Source organism: Colletotrichum fructicola (assembly GCF_000319635.2).
Source record: "Colletotrichum fructicola Nara gc5 chromosome Unknown KSG_Nara_v1_contig03, whole genome shotgun sequence".
Classification (NCBI taxonomy): domain Eukaryota; kingdom Fungi; phylum Ascomycota; class Sordariomycetes; order Glomerellales; family Glomerellaceae; genus Colletotrichum; species Colletotrichum fructicola.
In genome coordinates, this window is record NW_027094053.1 from 6,467,329 (window position 1) to 6,489,208 (window position 21,880).

Here is a 21,880-nt window from a genome sequence, read left to right on the forward strand (position 1 = left end):
CATATATACAAGCATGATTGACTTATATGCAGCAAATTTCAGCCTATGTATCAATACGTTGGTTGCCAGTGATGCCCACTTAGAAAGGCCGCTATCTGTTGTCATTCTATTGCCGTTATAGATCGTTCAGGGCTTCTGTAAAAGTGAGACGTCGGTGGACCTGTAGCTCACGATAGATCAGAGCGTTCAGGTAGTTGAAGCTCCAGGTGAATAGCTGGGTAGGGCCAGACCTTAGCTTGTGAGACTTGGTTTGAGTAATGCCAGAAAAGGTTGCCCAGAGTGAGCTCGCCGTCCGCACGGCGAAATGTTCTCCGGGGCTGCATGTCCTCCAGGCGAGGTTGCCTTTATAGGAAGTTCAGATCCCCTCCTTTCTAACAATTCGGCTGGGTGGTCGAGGGGTGGTTGTACGATGACTAGCTGTCGTTGACGTTCCGCGGTGAGTCAGCGTACCTGTCCTTCGATCCCCATATCGGCCATTCTTTTTTGTTTTTCTTCCCGATTTTGATCTTACTATCTATTCGTCCGATAACGTTCACCACTGCCTCGGCCCGCGGGCTATGATCTCCGGAAGGGAAGAAGGTCGTGTGAATATCTTCAACGATCTACTAAGCGACGTCTGTAGCTACTACCTACGTATAAGTGTTGATAACCGGAACATCAAAGTTCAAAGTCCTAAATAAGTTAATCTCAAGTGTTCTATTCCTCCTCACCTGGGACACTTCATTTAGCTGGTGACCTTTGCAAACTGAACAAACTGCCTAATAATTAAGTCTGCGAGAAGGCGAAGATATGTGGTATCTGTGCCGTAAATAAAGATTATCATCGTACCTTGCTTGTTTTCATGCCAGGTTTATCCGCTCACTCACTCCGGCGAAGGTCAAAAGTTCTCACACGGCAACTGCAGGACAGCCGTTCTTTCTCTTCTGGGGCTCAACTCACCGCGTGGCTCACCTGCCTCTAATTCACTGCCACTCCCCTCTCACCTCACCTTTCTCACCTTTCTCACCTGGCCAATCCACAAATTCCATCTCCTCAGCAACAAATATCTACTGATCTGAGGTAAATCCTGATCACTTCCGATCTTTTCCATCACAACTCCAACCCGACATCCACCATCCTTCGAGAAGACCATCATCCTTCGAGAAGACCATCATCCTTCGAGAAGACCATCATCCTTCGAGAAGACCATCATCCTTCGAGAAGACCACCATCCTCCGAGACCCATACCAAGTTGAAGAGATGGCGAAGCACAGTGTTGCCAGAAGAGTCCTGGGTGCTCAGAAGGGCTTTTACTTCCCTTCTGGTGCCATCATTCCCGATCGCGATGCCGTCCGTCAGATCATGGAAGCTGTTGTCCCTGGCGACTGGCAGACTGCCAAGGAAGACCAGTTTGACGACTTACGCCAGGAGATGTACACCGCCCTGCTTCAGATATTCCATTGCCTCTTCGACCATGTTGATCTCTACGGCGCCCTTCGCGGCCACGAGGCGTTCTACTCTACCATCGCCTCGAAGATCACGACCAAGGGCGACTTGAACGGCGATCTCATCCGAGTGCTTGAGCGGACTTACACTGCTGCCCGCCGCCGATACACAGGCATGCCTAAAGACACCGACCTCAACCACGCCGTTGATGTCTGGATTCAAATCCAGGATACCTTTGCTGGTATTCCCGCTCCGCAGACCATCTCGCTCGCGACCCGACCCAACGATCTCGGTGCTCTCACGGCTCAGCTTCAAGGTACCAGCATCACCGGTGCCGATGCCAATGCCTCTATTTGGCCTCCCGCCCACTTTCTGCCTCAAGACATTGGAGTTATCTCGTCCAAGGACTTGCGCTCTCTTCTCTACGGCAGAACCACCCAGAATCCCGGCCAGATGCCTCCCCTGCCTACCAAGTACACCCTCCCCCTCGAAGTCCGAGGCTTCCTCTGTGCCCTTGCGCTCGGAAGCTTTCAGCCCACCAGCGTCTGGCAGCTTGCTCTCAACCCCGTCGCTCAGTTTCAAGACTTCAACGACCGTCGTCTTTGGGCGAAGGCTACCGGTGACGAGTCCATGTACTGCTTCACCACCGACGCCTATGTGAAGAGAGCTATGGACGACTTCGCATCCGGCAAGTCTATCTCTGTCGCCCTGCTGGCCCCTTGGTTTGGCCGCCCCTGGGGCTCCGTTCCCTCCATTGATTCGCTTCCTGGAGGCTCTGCTGGTCAGACTCAGCAGCAGCTCTGGTCTGGTATTTGCCCTCGCATGGGCTTTGGACTTGCTATCCACAAAATCGGCGGCAACGACCTCGAGCTTGTGCTCTTCGACCCCATTCGCCTTTACAACCACATCAATAATGACCAGCTCGTCAAGGCCAACCAGATGGCCATCTTCCGCTTCCGACAGACCATCCAGGAGAAGGTGCAGAGCGCCATCCACGCTGCGGGTGGACGGTTGATCCGTGTTTGGTACGGAGGATACGTGGCTATCCACAGCGATGCCGACAGCGTCGAGCTCGCCAGCGAGTGGGTTCGTCAGCTCGTCGTCGCTGGTGGTCCTGGTAAAGATCCCTTGGCCCTCGACGATGCCACCTGGGCCCAGTCTGGCTTCGAGTTGATTGAAATGTAATGATGGGACAGAGACATACTGGAGAGAAAGGATGGATAGGGGGTGCGATAGAGATGAGAGACGACGAAAAGGAGAGACGACGAAAAGGAGAGACGACGAAAAGGAGAGACGACGAAAAGGAGAGACGACGAAAAGGAGAGACGACGAAAAGGAGAGACGACGAAAAGGAGAGACGACGATAAACGAAGAACAAGGCACGTGATACCATGATAGCAGTGCCGGTCGTCCCAGCTAGGGATTCAAGATTAATACAAAGACTGCATACATGTCTGTCCTGCCGAGTGAGCAAATAAGTCAGTCCCTATGGCTTTTTGGGGAATGGAAAGTGGTAGATCGGGTCGCATTATGTTCTGCAGACTCTACACCTTAACCAACCCTGGCTTGCTTGTAGTATGTGATCCAATATGCGTAGAAAACGCAAGACACATGAGACCACATATACAGTGACATCATAAAGGGGCAGCGCGTTTCTGCAGCGACTCAGCACCCGATTCATAGTAGAATTCCTTGCGTTTGATTCTGGCAGGTGTTGAAATCGGGATTGGTGGTGGCTTACTATTGAATTTGCTGGAGGTATACATAGGTGTGTATATATAAAGTCAAAGTTGCTTATTCTTCTATATATCTAGTAGGGTAGTTACTTATAGTAACCTATTGCTACTATATGGGGCTACTACTCTATAGTAATATCCCTGTTACGGTCAGCTATCCGACAGTAGGGTCTGCTAACAGAAGCTGGGGATTGACACGTTATAACAGTTCACTGAGGTCGTGGTCTGAGTCGTAGGTCGTAGGCTGATAGTAGATCGGTCGTCAGAGGCTAAGGTGATCAGTCTTAGGCTCAACAAGTAATTCGCAGTAAAGGTAAGCTGAGAGTATCCGTGAGGATGAATACTAAGTTGATTGCTGAAGAGCTATGGAAGTCTGACCATGAGCCAGGCTCAGGTCATACTATATACAAGTTCTGCACAGTATCTCTTGTGGTGGCTATGTAGGATATCCGTGCTATCCAACATATCCATGGATAGCTGGGATAGCGGACATATCCAACATATCCATCTTTGCCCTGTATCCGTGCTGTTCCCGAAGTCACGTGACCTGTACCATAGTTCTTCCTTTCCCGATGGTTCCTGGTTACACCTGTGTTACTGCTTACATATGTTCTGTGTTAGCCGCCGAGATGCCAGGCGGGGCTGTTCCAACGTGTCATGCCTGTCGGGTCGTAACAATCCCCCCTTAATATATAAGTCTTATCCTTAAGACTTAAAATTCTATAAAAAACTAAAAATAAATAATATACTATAGGTAGCTATAATACTACTTATTAATCTCCTCTAGCTATAATTTCTATAAGAAATAAAATATAAATAGTAATATTATAAGTAACTAGTTAGTATATAATAATTAGGATAATCTTAATAAAATTATAAATATTATTAAGTAGTAAATAAAATTAATAATATAGAGATAGTTAAATCTAGTTACTTTAAGGAATTATAATATAGTAATATCTATTAGGTTTTTAGTATAGTAATATAGTATAATATTAAATACCTTAATATTAGCTATAGTAGTTTTTTAGATCTTAGTTATAAGAAAAGTAGAGAGGATAAGAAAAATTAAAATAAAGTAGTAAGAGGGAGTAAAGGTCTAATATAATTCATTTCTATTAGTAATATAAAAGCTATAATAGAAAAATTAATACTTAGTAGTTATCCTAATTAACCTATTATACTACTAGTTTACTAGAGGTATACGTAAGTGTATATATATAAAGTTAAAGTTACTTATTCTTCTATATATCTAGTGGGGTAGTCACTTATAGTGACCTGTTGCTACTATGTGGGGTCACTGCCCTGTGGCAGAAATCGTAGCCAGAAAGGCTGCGCACCTTTGGAGCTAATGAACTCTGTCAGATTTTCAGCCTACCCTTGCGGATGCTCGCCACTCTGGACGAGAGCATATACAAAGTCTGCCATTTGGTCACTGGGATTGCTGCGCATCTTCCACTCTTGCATGCGCCTGAGAAAAACCCGTTCACGACAGCTTCGCATTTGCTCAATCAGCCCTGTAGCCAAACTCATAACAACCATGGGTCCATACAATTGGTTCGACCTGCCCACGGAGATCCGCTTCAGGGTTTTGGATCTGTTGGCTAACACACCAACAGACAAGAATGAGCGCAGGGCCTGGCCCAGCATCTGCTGGGACTGGCGCCATTTCTTCGAGGATCGCAACTTCTCGAGTCTGATGCTTCGGTCTTATACAGATATTCACACGTTCTCCGACTACGTCACCGATCACCTCCGAGAGAAAGTCAAGCGCATCAGACTGCATGTGCCCCTCCAGGTCTACACCTGCAGAGACTGCGATAGCCCAGAGGGCAATCGCGATATCAAAGCCAACAACACAGCCTTCACGGGACGACTTCTACTTCTACTGAACAAACTCGCCGAGTGGCATCCTGCAGGCGAAGGGCTCACGCTTGAGATCAGCGCCGCCTCAGCCAGCGATACGGCGCACATCCTGGACGACGCCCCGGTAACAAGACAGCGGGGGCTCTGTATGGTTTCTTGGGGAATACGTTCACGCAACTACCACGACCCAGGCGTCCATCTAGCCAAGAGACGGCTGCTCGGGAACCTTCTCGACATCGACACGAGCATCGACCCCAGAAGCCGCGGCGCTGATTTGCGGTTCGACCAACTCCAGGCACCGGTCGTTACACATTTCATCGTCAGCCGCGAGTCGCGTCGAAGTCTCTCTGCAGAGGCGATAGATACCATCTTCAGTTGTCTTCCGAGACTGCGAGAGGTAGTTTACGAGCCTTGGCGCGGTATAACGGCAAAAGACAGAGGGGAGCGTAACCGGGCGACTCGACACCTGCTCAGACGCTTGCCGAAGACGGTGAGCAGCGTTTCGTTCCAGGAAGCGCGGGCGGAATACTTGAACGACGGCGTCGTGGCCGGTGATGACCCGCGTCTTACGTCCGCTTGGGACGCCCCCCGTCGGTTCCAGCAATCTTCCATGCACGATCTCATATTGGCTCAGTGCCGCAGAGACTCCAGCCTAGCCCTCGACGCTGTCGCAGCCTGCAACCAACTACAGTCCTTCAGCGCGTCCTCGCCCATCGACGCGTTAGAATTCCTTCGCGGCTTCGGTGCCACGTCTCTGGGCAGGTACAACCCTCGCACACGGCCATTCCTCACAACGTGGCCGTTTCTCACGACGATGAACTTGAGGACCCCACGGGTGCTCGAACCCCAGCGAGGGAACGAGTTGCTCCTCGCAGCTGGAGGAGCGGCTGCCCAGATGCCGCAGCTGAGGCTTATGGAGCTTTGGGACGCGCGGGAGACTATCGGGACCGTGCTGCGCTACGAGGTGTGCGATGTGCACACGGCACTAGAGCTGGAGACGACCATAGACGGCTTCACTATTGGTCTGGATGCTCTGGAGGTTTGGAGGGCAATGGTACGGGACCGGCATGGGCGAGAGATGAAGGACCATACGACGGTTCTGGGTCAAGACTTTGTCAAGACGTTGAGTCGATTTCGTACGCGTCTCCGGCTGCGTGGGTCAGCCTTGGCCAGAGACTGGAATATACTCGAGATGTATGAAACTGGCTGAAGACTTAGACCTTCACGTATCGAGTATAAGTTCATGACGGGCGACGATTTGGCTGGCACATTCATCTTAGTAAGAACAATTTGATGAGAACATACCAACGAAAAGCACGGTGGTGAATCTGAAATGGCTGAATTCGATTGCTTTTTGTGACCAAAGACGCATGCATCTATGAAGAATGATGGGAGCTCTATCCGACCCCGATGCAAATATCTTCATCATTACGTCGTCCCATCCCCCTAACGCATCCAACACATACCCGAAACTCCCGTTTACATGATGACCTCGTTTGCAACATCCTATCGTTGTTAGCATTCGTTGCGCGACTGGAGAGGAAAGTAGCAGACTCACCCTCTTCAACTCCTTGAACGGCAGGCAGACGCAGTTCTGCACCCGCACCTCATCGCCGACACCGCAGTCCTTGCCGAGGATGGTGATGCTCTGGACCTTGACGCCGTTCTTGATGATGCTCGTCGTGTGGCTGCCGACGGGCGTGGGGGTACCCTCGACACGGGCCCAGGCGCCGACGCGGCTGCCCCAGCCGATGATTGAGTACAGAACGCAAGCGTCGTGCTTGATCTCCGAGTCCTCGAGAACGATGGATTCCTTGATGCGAGCACCCGGGCCGACGTGGACACGGGGGCCGATGGAGACGTTGGGGCCCAGCTTGGCGGTGGGGTCGACGTGGGCGGTGGGGTGGATGAAGACGGGAGCGATGATGTTGGCGCTCGGCTCGGCGAGCTCCTTGGAGCCGCTCTGCCAGGCCTTCTGCAGGTACAGGGCGTTGGCTGGGACGGCGGAGCCGGCGGTCTTGATCTGGCGCCAGAAGTCCTTGGTCTCGTATACGAAGAAGTGCTTGGTGTCGGCGAGGTCACCGAGGATGTCCTGCTCGAGGCGGATAACCTCGTTCTTGCGCTCCTCGTCGTCATCGTTGAGGATGAAGCTGTTCTCGAGGTTCTCGGAGCTCGGGTAGGAGACGAGGCGGGAGGGACGGTCGGTACGGCGCTTGATGGCGGTCTTGATGGAGGGGAAGATGGCGTCGGTGGAGAAGAGGTAGACACCGCAGTTGATCAGGTTGCTGATTTGCGACTCGGGCTTCTCGACGTAGTGAAGGACGCGGCGGGTGTGGGCGTCGCTCACGATGCAACCGAAGTTGGTGGCAGCATCGTTGGAGACGCGGGTGCCGAGAATGATGGCCTCGGCGCTCTTGTCGTGGAAGAGCTGCAGCATCTCGTGGAGAGGGAAAGAGCAGCAGACGTCGGCGTTCAGGACGAAGAGGCGCTCGGGGCGGCCCTTGAGGATGGCATCGCGGAAGTGGTAGAGACCGCCGGCGGTGCCCAAGGCCTCGTACTCGCGCAGGTACTTGATGGAGAGGTTGGGGAACTCATTGGTGGCGTCCTTGATGAAGTCGCGGAAGACGGACTCCTCGTAGTAGCCGATGATGAGGACCTCGGTGATCTCCTTGCCGGGAACGCGCTCGATGGCCGTCAGGCAGTGCCAGATAATGGGGTGGCCGGCGACTTCGAAGAGGGGCTTGGGGACGTCGAGGGAGAGGGGGCGGAATCGAGTTCCTCTGGAAGGACCGCCAACCTGGAGTTTTGAAGAGTCATGGTTAGCCTGCAACTGTTCCGTTTGCAGAAAAGCTTTTGTTGTTGTGGTTTGGGCACGGGAACACGAGGGGAGGAGGGGAGGGGAGCGACCCTGGACCGAGGCGGGGGAGTTGGAGATGGTTGCGCCGCAGATTCAGAGGATGAATGCGAAAAAGGGTTGCTCATACCAGGATGACGGCCTTGGTTGCGCCCTCTTGGGACGCCTTTCCTCGGTAGGGAACCTGCAGCGACATGGTTGCGACTGGACGAAGGAGGTTTGAGGGTGGTGATGGTAGGTCGGAAGGTGGGAAGTAGAGAGCAGAATCGCCAATTTGCAACGTCACCGCTTCGTGGGATTGATTTCGAACAGCCCCCCCTGAGAAGTCGACCTTGACGTCCACCTGAGCTGCACCACACTGCTGGCTGGTTGGTCTGGTGGTCTGGACTAAGAATAATTTACAGGCGATGCATGTCTGGCAGGGGTCTGGTGGCTCGTGCAAGGCCGGGTTGTGGCGGCAAAGTCCCTTACTGTCTGGACAAAGGCGATAAGCTGGCGATAAGAGGTAAGACCCCACCCCAAACCACGGTCCACCCCCCACGACGGTCCATATTAAAAAATGCATTTTGAGCGCTATGTTAATAATAACCTATTATTATATTATAGTATAACTCTATTAATTTATAACTTCTATATATAATCCTTTATATATATATTTATTAAAAGCTTAGTTTTTAATTAGTACTTTTTTTTTGCTTATTAGGATAATTTTTAATATCTTATTTTACTTTCTATATAGCTTTATAGTTTATAAACCTTATATTCTAATCTAACTTAACTTTGGTTTTCTGAAAGAGCTTTAGATATTAAACTTAAGTTTATAATAATTAGATTATCTATTAGTTATCTATAATAGTTATATTATTAAGATCTAACTACTTACTAATCTTCTATATAAATAATTTATAAACTATAAAGTTACTTTAAGTATTATTATATTTATAGCGCTTATTTTATAGCTATTATAACTTTAATATATTTCTTAATTTCTTAAGAGTAACTATATTAATTTATTAAAGTATTCTTTATACTTCTATAGTTTTTTTATATTATAGAGGGGTTTATAAGATATCTATCTCTACCAAATAATATAGAAACTTATTCTCTAGAGGTTTCTCTACATAATTAGTTATATCTCTATTATTAGCTACTTAAGTTTAATAATATATACATTAAGTACTACTTACTAAGTATATAAATAGTAGTAGAGGAAACTAGTATATTTTATTAGTATAGAGTTTAGCTTAAAGTTATATTAAATAAGCTTTATCTAATAAGCTTTCCTAAGAAGTAGAAATACTAATATATTAAGTAGTGATATAAAATATAAGGAATATATTAATAAGTAGACTAAATAAATATTCTTAAAGAAGTATTTCTATATGAAATTATTAAATATATAGCTTTTATAGCTATTAATAATAAGAAAATATTTTAATTAAAGTTTAATAACCTCTAACTAACTATTTATATTAAGGAGATAAAGATCTATTCTAACTACTTAATATTAATATTATTTAATATTTAAGCGTTCTTAAATAATACAAATTACTATATTTTAAATTTAGATAAGTTCTCTAAGAATTACTATTATTAAATAATCTTATTTTTAAATATTATAAATAAGTTAAAATACTAGCTAGTTATAGAGATATACTTAATAATTAATATCTAAATATAATCTTCTAAGCTTTAAATAAAAATTAAAAGCTTCTTAAAGTTCTTAATATTAATTTATCTCTTTACTTTCTCTTAATAATTCCTATTTTATTTTCTTTCTATTAGAAAAATATAAAGATCTTCTTAATAGCTAGAAAGGTAAAAATCTTAAAAAGCTCTCTTATTACTTCTTTATTTACTATTTTAATACATTAAGTATTAATTTTCTAAGATTTAAGCGTTTTAATAAATAGGTTATAGTATAAGAAACCCTCTAGCTACTTCTTCTTAAGTAGCTATATATGTAAGGGGCTGGCCCCTAGGCTTGTTCAACGTAGAGGTGCCGTCGATTGACTATTCTAAGCTGAAGAAGGAAGAAAGGACTTTACAGGGATAGGCACCTAACAGCGGTGAAGCAGGCCGGGTTAGGCGGCGTACTGCGGCAGAATAGTGGGTCCAACGGAGCCGGATCTCGGTAACTGCTCCGGCGAAGCCGGAGATATCAATCCGGGCTCTAGCCCGTGACAATATATTACTATTAACTTAAAAAATATAGCCAATAAAGTTTTAAACCTATTAATAACTTAATATAAAGCTTAATTAGCTCTAAATAAAGATCTATAATACTAAGTATATCTCTTAATACTTATTAAACCTCTATAAAGCTTCTTTTAACTCCTACATAATATTAATACTATTAATCTAATATTAAAAGCTTAATATAAGTATCTTATAGTATTTTATTACTAAATAGATAGAATTTCCTTTTAGAATTAATATAATAGCTAAATTAATATCTATATTGGTATAACTAACTATTCTAAGTATACTAATATTTTTTAAAAATATTTACTTTATATTACTATAGTAGAATAATATATTATATAAATCTCACGTTATATAGTGTAGGATGTAGAAACGTGAAAAATGCGGTGGACCGTCGTGGGGGGTGGACTGTGGTTTAGGGTGGGGTCTTAACTGCTCACTGAGCAAGCCTCAGCAGCTGCACAACTTGCACAGGAGCAGGGACCACATGCGATGAGCTCAGCATCTCATTCGTGTCCCTTGAGATTCACCATGCGTTTTCCTTTCTTTTTTGAGGTCTTGGGCTGCAGCTGTTATTAATGGTATATCTGTTCTCTTTGATTCTTTATTCTTAGGATAATCAGTAAGACCAGATCAAAAAGATATACATTTATTCAGATGCATAACTACCCAGCAGCATAACTTGGAGCATTGGATTGAAGTCGGGTGTATCATTCTTTGCAGAGGCAGCAAGTCTGGTGTAAGTCAGGCAACCTCCTCCAACCTCTTCGAGAATTTTGGAGATCCGGGCACTTTACGCGTAGAGACAAGAGCGCGTCCGAGCGTGTTTGCCTGTGGTAGACGCGACAGGAAGTGCCTGGAAAGCAACCGGAGTGACCTCGTTGACCAGGTGAGGCCTCACATCTCGCCCGCAAATTTTGGCAGATTGCGGTGCGCTTTGGGGAGCTCTGCCAGGTACCAAATCGCGTCTCTCCAGGGGATCGTCACGGCCAAGCTCCACTGCTGGCCACTCGAGCCATCCCTGAGCTCCTTTAAACCCCTGCTCGATAAAACTCCAACGATGCACCTCGTCTACTCCAGCCCGCAATATTTCCTGCTACCGAGTACAAGGGGCTACAATGCACATCACCACATATGACCAGCGTCCTTGCCGTAGATATGTCTAAAACTCTGTCAATCGACTAAATAGATCTTGAGATACTGCTTGAGGAGTTTTTATTTGTTTTCGACCGTTTCTGATGAGAAAGTGACGACTAAGCAACACCACTTTCAAAGTCACGCCTAACGCTCACAAGCACTTTAATGAGCATCACTGGAGCGTGGGACCTCACGTTGCTCTGGCCGACGCAGACGAGGAAAGAGCTCTTAAAGCTCTGCTCCCCGAGCTCCTTCCTCCAGCTTCTTGAGCTTCAGGTTGCAACTACCGTTTAACCGTCTGCCTTGCCTCACGTCCTTTCTCTCCTCTTTTTCGTCGTTGCCTGTTTAGACCTACACGTTCTTCCACCTTCTCTTCACTCTTTTAAAAATCTCCCACCTCTCTCAGTCGCACCTTCTCCTAATTTCTTCTCATACCCACCTTCATCACCACCAACACTTCTCGACACACATATCTCACTTAAGCTTCGCCCAACATGACGAAGTCAAAGAGAGGTATCAAGGCAGAGCCGGGATTCCATGCACCGGTGTCGCCGACTGCCACTTTGAACGGATCTCCCGTTCAGCAGCAGAGAAGCCAGGCTCCTCCGAGCACCTACTCATCAGCAGCGGATGCATCCCAAGTGTTTCCCAGATCCAACGCTCGTAAGCCATCTACCTCACAGCGTCTTTCGTTATTTTCAGATGCTGACATTTCACAGCTCCCCCCTCCAATAAACCGCCTATGAGCTTGGCGACCCGGTCCGTCCGTACTGCCATGACGAACCCCACTGTTGATGATAGTGAACCCGTCCTGATGCAAGTGAGGAACCGCGAGATGGCAAGCCCTTTGGGAGGCACCCAGATGGACTCCTCGTTCTTCGATGGCTCCTTCCGCGACATTGGCGCAAAGCTCAAGGTCTTCAATGACACTCTTGGTGAACTCCAGCAGATTGGTGTTTCTCACGATGTCGCTCTCCCCCAACTCGTCTTAGTTGGTGACCAGTCCGCTGGCAAGAGCAGCTTAATGTCCGGACTTGCTGGTCTCAACCTTCCTCGCAGTGACGGAGTCTGCACTCGCTGCCCTATCCACATTCGCGTTTCTCGTAGCATGGCCATGGATCGTGGCGGTCCCGAGTGGTCTTGCCGTGTATCACTCCAACAGGATTACGCTTTCTGCCCCCCTGGTGACTACGAGATTACCAAGGCCGACGTCACCTCTCAGAACCCCTTCCCGCCTTGGGTCAAGCAACCTCGCGTTGTGAAGGAGTTCATGACTATTTATGATCAGTCCGACATTGACACAGTCCTCCGATGGGCCCAGATCGCCATCCTCAACCATGACCAGAACCACGAACTCTATATTCCCGGCACCGGCGCAATCACCAAGCAACGTCTGCTGGACGAGGAGGCGGAGAGAACGGCTGCCAAGTTCAGCCCCAACACAGTAGCCCTCGAGATCAAGGGTCCCGACCTGCCCGACCTCTCTTTCTACGACATGCCGGGCATCTTCCGCAACTCAGCACGGGAGGAGGACGAGTATCTCGTCTCTGTCGTAGAGAATTTGGCTCGTGAGTACATCTCTCATGAAGGCGCCCTCATCATCTGGGCCGTCCCAATGAACGTGGATCCCGAGACCTCGTCTACTCTCTCAATCATTCGCGATCTCAGAGCCCAGCAACGCACCATTGGTGTGATGACTAAGGCGGACCTACTCCCGGAGGGCAACTACGCCCAATGGCTATCCATGTTGAGCGGAGAGCGCCACAGAATTGGCCACGAATTCTTCATCACTTCGCGCCCATCCGACCGCAAGCTTGATGAGCAGCAGCAGTGGGAAGAGGCTTACTTTCAAAATGGCTCTAGTGAACGTTGGCCTGAGGAGTTTCACCCCTTCCGCGACAGATGTGGTGTTGAGAAGCTCAAGACAGCCCTCTCTGAGAAGTTGGGCAAGGAGTTTGCCAAGAAGTAAGTAGCAATCTTTCTACCCTGCTCCGACTTCAATGCTAACACGGCACAGCCTCCCATCGATCAAGCAGAAGGTCGTGACTCGCGTGCGCGAGATCGAAGCGGAGCTCAGCACACTTCCCGAACTGCCTAGCAACGTCGAGCTAGAAGTCCGTAAGAGTTTGATGAACTTTTCGAGCATTGTCAAGGAGACTCTTCGCGGCAGAGAATTCTCTTCTAGCTACGGAGGCCTATCTGAGGCTTTTCGGGACTGTGTCTTGCAGATGAAGCCCAAGTTCATCTTGAAAGATCAGTCTGATGTCCCTATCTTGGAGATCTCGGACGACGAGGACGATTCGACGAGCACTGTCACACCTAGCAACAGGAAGCGCGGAGCCAACGGACAGGGCAATGCGAGCGCCAAGAGACCTCGCCCCAGCGTCAATGGCGGTGGTTCATTCTCCGCCGCTATCAAGACTGAAGACGGCGGTTCTACGCCGTCGACACCCTCCCGTCGACGACCCATCCCCCCTTCTCAGCTTGCCCCTGCGTTCCAGCAGTATGCCAGATGTGGTGCTGGCTTCCGTACTCTCCGCCAAATCAGCGAGGATATCAGAGCCAAGACCAAAGCTGGCAGACCCAGCATTGTCCCCGATGAGGTTTACGAGGATTTGTGCAAACAGGCCGTGAAGGCTTGGAATCAGCCTATGGCAACCTTTCTGCAGGAGACAATGACCCGACTGCAAAGCATCGTTAACTACGCGTTGGACCAAGCTTTCGGATCGTTGAAGAGACGCCTGATCTTCAAGGAGTCCAAGAACCTCATGGCCCAGTTCCTCGAGGAACGCCGTGCAGAGGCTCTGGAGTTCCTCAACGACATTTACGCCATGGAGACTTTCCAACTTTTCACAGTAAACAAGAAGGCCTTTGAGGAGTACGAGCGCTCCGAGCTCCGAGTGCTTACACGCTATCGCCATGTTATGCGCTGGCAGGCGTTCTCTGGAGAGGCTACCAAATTCCACGACTGGGATGAGATGACGCCTGACCAGCGTTCCCAGGAGGAGAAGAAGCATGCCAGCGAGCTCGCGAAGATGGGCGCGGATACCTTCGATAAGGAGCTGAAGGTCGCAGCTTATGTTCGCGGCTACTACATACTCTCTGCTCTTCGCTTCGCCGACACGGTGTCTCTCTCGGTCACGTCTCGTATGATGCCCAAGATCATCCAGCAGCTCGACTTCTTCTTGGAGGGGCAACTTGGTCTAGTAGGGGCCAACGATGGAACCGTTTTCTCGCGTTTGATGGAAGAGGACGATGCCACCGCCAGAAAGAGGGAGCGGCTGAGAGGCGAGCTCGAGAAGTTCAAGAAGGCCTTGCAGAGCATCACCAACAACGAGTTGGAAGTCGTCTCTGGCCCAGCTTCGCAAGATACGCCTTACGAGTCGTACGAGGAGTCTGTCGTCGAAGACATGGAAGTCGACGGAGCTTAGACGGAATGTCTTTTATTTTTGTTGATCAAGTTAGAGAACCCGTTTTTCTTGGGATCAACGTTCTGAACAGGGTTGGGCTTTTAGGAACATGGAAAGATTCGGATGGATACATGTGTGAATATGGCAGACGGTCTATACGGACGGATGACTGGAAATCGGCCGTGGATAACATTTGGGAGGCTGGAAGGCCCAGTTGGCGTATGGTTTTTCGGATCACCGGAACAGTTTTGCTTTGTTCGCCGGTCAGCAGGCACCGAATCCTTCGATTGTAAACGAGATACCTAGATAGCTAGATAGCTTGGAATCGATACCGACTGTTGTGTCAAGACGGACTCGCATACGATTAACCCTTCCTGGGGTAGGTGAGAGAGGTATGCTGTAACGAAGGAAGTCGACAGACAAGCTAGAAGAAGGAGAAGAGGGCCAGTCGCGTCGTCTTGGGCCAGGCAGTTTTGCACTTCGGCAGCGCCTGCTGAGCTCTTGGCGATGAGGATTAAGGAGGGAGAAGGAAAGACGTGCCGTGGTGCCTTCCGTGCCACAGCCTCTTTTACATCAGGTCGGACCTTTTTGCACAGGCCGCCAAGGCAAAGAGGCAGCCATTGATCGATCTTTGGTCTGCTCCTTCCAATCGTGCCTTCTTTTCTCGTGTCAGTCTGGCCGCCTTCGATGCACTGCATCCTTTGGTCCATCATCACCACGGCACACCATGCAAACTTCAGCCCCCGATATCAACTTGGGACGAAGTCCTCGACACTGGCATCTTATCGCGCCGCCCCTTTTGTTTACGCAGATTTCAAGGGGTCATCAGGCTTTGGGGTGTACCACACCTCGACTTTACCCGGCTCCCCGCCAGTCCCTCAGATCTGGGACCGCCCGAAAGGATGGCTATCGTCGCCCGGCGTAAAACGATGCCTCCATCGGCTAATTAGCCACTTACACGCCATCATCCCAAGGGAAGCGGATATTTGGAATCTAGGGCTCATCGAGGGCAACGAAAGGAAGGCAGGGTGCCGTTTGCCATCCAGCAAGGCCTCCCTGGATGTCGGGTTGAGTCTATTCCTCCCAGGGACTCGTCAGTTCGCACTAACGCGACCTGTCCAAAAAGACGTTTCTCCCCGGGGCCTCCGTCCACCTCAATTCAGCGGGCCCACGGGTCCACGTTTCTTCTACCCCAGATTTGGATGAGTTGGGTCATGCCCTGTCCACTGCCATTCTCGGTGGGGTCATAAGGCGCCATCGCGCTTTAAGTGGCAAGCCGGCACTGGCGATGATTCGATGGAACGATGTGTCGACGCGGGATTCCCCAGATTTTCCCCATGGGGATCGCACCGACTTGGCCCAGCGCTGGGGAGTGCTTGCGTGTGTCAAGCAATTAATGCCAATCACGATGGATATGCGAGCAACGCCCAGTTGGGCCAGATTATCGAGCTTGGTGTGCAGAACATGAAGGAACTTGATCTTCCCCGGTTGGTCAGTTATGAACTGTCCATAAACATACGGCGGATACGGAGATCAGGACGGGCTTCTTTGCGCTGGTCCGAGCCACCATTCTCCCGTCTTCGCGAATTTTGCTGTGAAGGCATAAATGCCTAAACATTCAACAAACGCGAAGTTCTCGGGGTCCCCCATGAGCTATCGTGATGACGGAACACAGCCGGTGGGCAGAACATTGGTCAAAGATGCCACACACAACTCGATTCTCGGCTCCAGCCTGAATCTCACGAGGAGCTGAAGCAACAAGATGGTTTTCAGGCGTCTCAGGCACATCACGACCCTGGCCAGGCTAGCCTAGATCGGGGCTAGAGCACCTGTCAGACGGGAGAGCATTGTCGGGCCTGTATTCCGAAGAGGCGCTCTATTGACCGACTCAGTCGTTCCATATCAAATCTGGCTCAGATGATTTCGCGTGGCTGGACGGCACTGGTCTGGAGTTTGTCACGGCATCCTCTGTCTCGTGTCGGAATGCATTTGGGGTCCGGTGATGTGGCACCAAGGAGGCGGCACTATTACTGGAAAGTATTGGAAACATGGTGCAAAGATCCAAGGTGAACTGTTACCTAGATGGGTCAATGATTCATGAAGCCATTTCGGGGTGGATCGACGGCAAAGGGAAAAGCTAAGTGAGCTGAATCAAGTCGGACTTCAACCCACAGAATCGAAAGGCGCTTAGGAAACCAACCACACCGCAAGCCTCGGAAGGTTGCAGCACATCTTCGCCCTCTCATTTCCATTCATAGCGTCGTGCTAACTATCGATCGTACCATCAACCATACTCACGTTCGGTACCGAAAATTGCTCCATGGCCTAAGTCGAGAAGGCTTCGCCAACAACTTACCTTGTCGCTGCTCACATCGAAACTGACTTGAGGAGAGAAAAGCCGTTGACGAGGTGACTGGTCGGTCAAGGGTCCGGATTTCTAGCAGTCTCGCTAAAGCGCCATGCGCCTCCCACCCGCATGGCCGGACCCAGGCGAATCCAGTCATTAAGCTTAGCCCACCACCATCTCGACTTTCACCCGCTTCATCGACTGCCACAGCTGGTCTCTCGTAACCGAAGTCCACCAACGAGCATAATGCAGCACGCAGCTGTCTTGGAGCTCTTCCCCAGGCTCCACGTTTCGAACCAAAGGACCCCAACTCTATCCCACGCCGTCTCGACACACTCTCGCTTCCAACAATCGATCCCTCCATGACGTTCCAACCAATGGAGTTTACATGGTTAAATGTCTTTGCCTTTTCCCGGCCTTTTCTCCCGGACGGGCCTGCTCGTGAAGCCACATGCTCCCCAGATCAGCTTGACACCTAAACCGCACTTCGCCAGAGGCCAGGCAGGGCTGTTGGACAATCATCTGGTACGCTAGCTCCTCATTCTTTTCATGCATAAGTTCGCTTGGTCCTCAACGGCACATATCTTGGTAGAAGCTTACTCATGTTAGGTTGTCAGGCATCCTGCAGCATGGCCATGCGTTCATCCCAGCCTTCTCGCCTTAGTCTAGGCCAGTGTCGCACTCGCCAACGATTGAGAAATGACTAGTAGTCACGGATCTCATGATGTTCAACCTGTTTGATCAAGGTCAAATACTCATTGGCCAACACCTGATGATGCGCTAGACCTACTGACGCGCGACGCTACACTGCAGCGGTGTCACTACCGGTCTGCCGGGCGACGTATAGGGCAAGAAGCATAGCAGACTTCTATTTTCAATTTACAAAGACATAGTTGGATAGCACGACAGAGTTGTTGCCTAGCCTCGAAGGATGAGCCGGCGGACCGGAGATGCGGCACCAACAACAACTCAGGCTCTTCATGAGGGCCGCGTTCGAATATGTCCTTAGAGAACACAAATCTAAGGTGCTCCGATTTGGATCAGGAAGCTGCCTATGCCAAAGCACAAGCTGACAACATTCTACAAGCCACGGCACCGGCCACAAGATAGTCCCAGGGCGCCGTTGAAGTCGGTGCGAGAAGGTCGCATTTCCACAGAAATGGAGCGGAGACGAAACTTCTCAAATGACCATTCCGCATGCTGGGATGCAAGTTACCAGCTTCCGTGCCACATAGATGGTACATTGGGCACTTTTTTTCCAACATGAAAAGGCTCAACCCACGAATCAAGGATGCAGGGGAGCCAAATCCTTGTCGGCGTCCGTTCCGGACCTGGAGGGTATGCTTCTGTGCCGCACCCACCAATCCGCCAGCTGCATGTCTGGACCTATCTCATGAGAGATCTGCCATTTGCATGGCCTTTCCCGAAGGGCTAGACGGAGAAGGGGCAACACGCCCGCCCACCACGCACGAGAACTAGAATCGCTCCGAACGCGGTGTCTCCTGGGGAAGAAAATGTCCCATCACTCTGCCCATTTTTACCCGCATGTCGCCAATTCGTGCCGGCCGCCGCGAACCCCTGTTCTGGTCATCCCCGCCCTCCCCCAGACTTCCCCTTCATGGGGGGTGCACATGTCCCAATGGGGTGAGTAAGGCAGCTCCGGGGTCAGCAACGCGGGTGAAAAGAAAAAAGTGCTGCTCCCGCATGGGTGCTCAGGGCGTAGTTGGAGATGGGAAAGATATAAGTTTGTGACCCTGCCCTCCTTCACGATCACTTCCGCTCTCTTTCCTCACCCGCGAGTCGGTCAATCAACTTCAACCCTTCTCTAACATCTTTCAAGTTCTTTCCTGCTCTTTGGAACGCACCCCAGAATACCGCCATCATGGTGAAGAAGGTCGTCGCCTCTCAGCAGGTTGCTGACAACGTTGAGATCGCGCGAGCTGAGGCTCCGCGATTCGAAAAGGTATACTGGCTGAAGGAGCCTCACCTTCGCAAGCTCTACTTCTCGACAATCTTCCTCATGGTCGCCTCGGCCACCACCGGTTACGATGGTATGCTCGTCAACACATCCCAGCAGATGCAGCGGTGGAAGGACTACTTCGGCGATGGCGTCTCCGACAACAACAAGCTCGGAATCCTTATCAACATGTTCAACATCGGTTCCATCATCTCCTTCTTCATCACTCCCTATGTAGCCGACGGTTTTGGACGTAAGGTAGCCATCATCAGCGGCTGTATCTTTATGATTGTCGGTGGTTGCATCACTGCTTTCTGCAACGGCTGGGGAAGTGAGTTAACTCATAATCACACTATCTTCGATGAATACGGCACTAACTCACGATTCCAGTGTACATTGGCGGTCGATTTATCCTCGGTTTCGGCAACTCACTGGCTCAGATGTCATCTCCCCTCCTGCTTACAGAGATCTGCCACCCTCAACACCGTGGTCCAGTCACTGCCATTTACAACTGCTTGTGGAACTTGGGTGCCCTGATCGTCGCGAGTATCGGCTGGGGAACTTCATACGTCAACAATGACTGGTATGTTATGGATTCATACTTACCCAGCCCCTGAATCATGATCAGCTTCACACAACCATCTTCATTGATCTGTACATGCTAACAAGTGAATAAAAAGGTGCTGGAGATCGATTACTTTCATCCAAATCGTTCCATCAGTTATCCAACTCATCGGCATCTGGTTCGTTCCAGAGTCGCCTCGTTACCTCATCAACAAGGACCGCTCCGAGGAAGCCCTGGCCGTCTTGGCGAAGCACCACGCAGGTGGTGACTACAACAACGCGACTGTTCAATTTGAATTCCGCGAGATGAAGGAGACCATTTTGATGGAGAGGAACGCCGACCGTACGACTAGCTACGTCGACTTTCTCAAGACCAAGGGCAACCGATGGAGATTGGCCATCATTATCTCTCTGGGTATCATCTCACAGTACTCTGGCAACGCTCTCTTCTCCAACTACATGGACGCCATCTACGAAGGTGCCGGCATCACAGAACAGAACCAGAAGCTCGCCATCTCCACCGGCAAGTCGATTCTCGATCTCTCCTGCTCCATCGGCGCCGCCTTGACTGTCGACTACTTTGGCCGCCGTCCTCTGTTCCTGGTCGCCATCAGCGGTATGGTCGGCTCCTTCGTCTGCTGGACCATCACCGGTGCCGTCTACGAGAACTCTGGCGGCACCAATCAGGGTTCCGGATATGCTCAGCTGGTCTTCATCTGGGTCTTTGGCATCTTCTACGACATTGGCTTCTCCGGTCTACTGATCGCCTACGCCCTCGAGGTTCTGCCTTTCCATCTTCGCGCCAAGGGTATGATGATCATGAATATTACCGTCCAGGCCATTTTGGCCATTGGCAAGTACGTTGAACCGTCCAAAATCTATTCTGCGTTCTCCACTGATATCGTCCTAGCCAAACCAACAAGATCGCGTGGGACGACCTTCCCAACCACTGGAACTTCATGTTGTTCTACACCCTCTGGGACTTCTGCGAGCTCGTCTTTGTCTACTTCTTCTACGTCGAGACGAAGGGCCCAACTCTCGAGGAGATCTCCAAGATCTTCGACGGCGACGCGGCTGTTGCGCATGTCGACCTGCACCAGGTCGAGAAGGAGATCCATGCCAACGACCACGAGGAGGACATCAACCTTCGCGCTGCGCACAGCGAGAAGACTGCTGCCTGAGATATCCTCTGCTGCGAGCTACTCAGAAAATTCAAAAAAATAACTTCTTTCTTGTGTCAATTTGTAATCACGCTTGGATTCGTTAGCCTGGTAGTGGATGTAATAAGAGCCCTGCACCGGTCGGGGGCTCGGGCTGTTGGGGGTTGATCATGATACCAGAGACATCGCGACGAGGGCTTCGTCTTTCAGCTAGACGAGGCTCCGCGAAGCGCATGCCTTACCACCTACTCTCGTTTCAAGTAGCCGTTCAATCAATTGACCTGTTACTCTTCCCATCCCACGCCTCTGAGCTGAAATCGCCAACACCACGCCATGCAAAGCCAATACACCCCAAGCTTTCCTTGGGAGTTGTTCCACAGTGTTTCTCCCCGAGACTACAGCACTAAACCCTATCCCCGGATTGTATCGGGTACACTGCACTACTGCCGGCACAGGCAGGCTCCCTCCATCCCTCGTGCGGACACGAGGACGGGGTAAGATTAAGGAAGCATGCGGGTTGGTGGACCTTGCTTCTTTCCCGGCGTGGCTGGCACCCCCAACTGATGTGGGAGTCCTGCGGAGGGCAAAGGGCGTTGCGGGCCGTCTGGCCGTGTGGGATTCCGCTGCCTGATTTGTGCATCCGGAGAAGAAAGGGCTTGTCCAATTGAGACGCTGCAGGATTCCGACGCATGTGGTTGGCTGCATGCATGCTATTTGTGCATACGGAGGATGCGGGGGAAAGACGGGTGGATGGGGTGATTTGTGCCCGGGGTTTTGGGGTTGGGTGGTGTTTGTATGTTTTGTGTTTATGGTTTGGGGTGTTTGAGGACGGTTGTAAGGCTGTGAGATGGTCAACGAGGCATGATGAAGTTGATTAAATGGTTAGAGGTGGTGTGTGAACCATCTGTGAGCCGAGGGACACGGCATGTTTGGGTCTGAGGGTCTGAGGGGTGGGTGTTTGTTTGTTTGGTGGATGTGAGGACGGATATTACTTATGCAGGTATGGCCTCGGCATGCGGGTTGTCTTGGCTTGGAGGAGGGAGGAGGGAAGTTTGGTTGTATGCAGTGGTAAGGGGCGCGTAGGACTTGCTTTTTCATGTGAGTTGATGTTTTGGACGTTGACTGAGGAAGTTGGAACAGAATATTGAGCAGCAAGCGACAGGAAGCCAGCGAGCTGTAATGACTTTGGCATCAGGTCATACGGATTCATTCGGTGAGC

General features: G+C 50.0%; 5 protein-coding genes across 5 annotated transcripts; 4 read left to right on the plus strand and 1 right to left on the minus strand.

Annotated features, from left to right (window-relative positions):
- Nucleotides 1-1,239: 1,239 nt before the first annotated feature.
- On the plus strand, nucleotides 1,240-2,610 carry CGGC5_v006665 (uncharacterized protein; the record flags this gene model as incomplete). The annotated part of the gene is made up of 1 exon (XM_032031442.1): nucleotides 1,240-2,610. One exon carries the CDS (start codon nucleotides 1,240-1,242, stop codon nucleotides 2,608-2,610), a length of 1,371 nt encoding a protein of 456 aa, XP_031889305.1.
- A 2,091-nt stretch (nucleotides 2,611-4,701) lies between these two features.
- On the plus strand, nucleotides 4,702-6,237 carry CGGC5_v006666 (uncharacterized protein; the record flags this gene model as incomplete). Its single annotated transcript, XM_032031443.1, has 1 exon — nucleotides 4,702-6,237. The coding sequence occupies one exon, from the start codon at nucleotides 4,702-4,704 to the stop codon at nucleotides 6,235-6,237; it is 1,536 nt and encodes a 511-aa protein (XP_031889198.1).
- Nucleotides 6,238-6,506: 269 nt separating this feature from the next.
- Nucleotides 6,507-8,077, minus strand: CGGC5_v006667 (putative mannose-1-phosphate guanyltransferase; the record flags this gene model as incomplete). Its single annotated transcript, XM_032031444.1, has 3 exons — nucleotides 6,507-6,533; nucleotides 6,586-7,824; nucleotides 8,012-8,077. The coding sequence occupies 3 exons, from the start codon at nucleotides 8,075-8,077 to the stop codon at nucleotides 6,507-6,509; spliced, it is 1,332 nt and encodes a 443-aa protein (XP_031889197.1).
- Nucleotides 8,078-11,717: 3,640 nt separating this feature from the next.
- mx3 (Interferon-induced GTP-binding protein Mx3) lies at nucleotides 11,718-14,654 on the plus strand (the record flags this gene model as incomplete). The annotated part of the gene is made up of 3 exons (XM_032031446.1): nucleotides 11,718-11,886; nucleotides 11,943-13,188; nucleotides 13,241-14,654. The coding sequence occupies 3 exons, from the start codon at nucleotides 11,718-11,720 to the stop codon at nucleotides 14,652-14,654; spliced, it is 2,829 nt and encodes a 942-aa protein (XP_031889129.1).
- A 4,208-nt stretch (nucleotides 14,655-18,862) lies between these two features.
- Nucleotides 18,863-20,682, plus strand: CGGC5_v006669 (Lactose permease; the record flags this gene model as incomplete). The annotated part of the gene is made up of 4 exons (XM_032031447.1): nucleotides 18,863-19,268; nucleotides 19,328-19,520; nucleotides 19,618-20,358; nucleotides 20,412-20,682. The coding sequence occupies 4 exons, from the start codon at nucleotides 18,863-18,865 to the stop codon at nucleotides 20,680-20,682; spliced, it is 1,611 nt and encodes a 536-aa protein (XP_031889327.1).
- Between the last annotated feature and the right edge of the window lie 1,198 nt (nucleotides 20,683-21,880).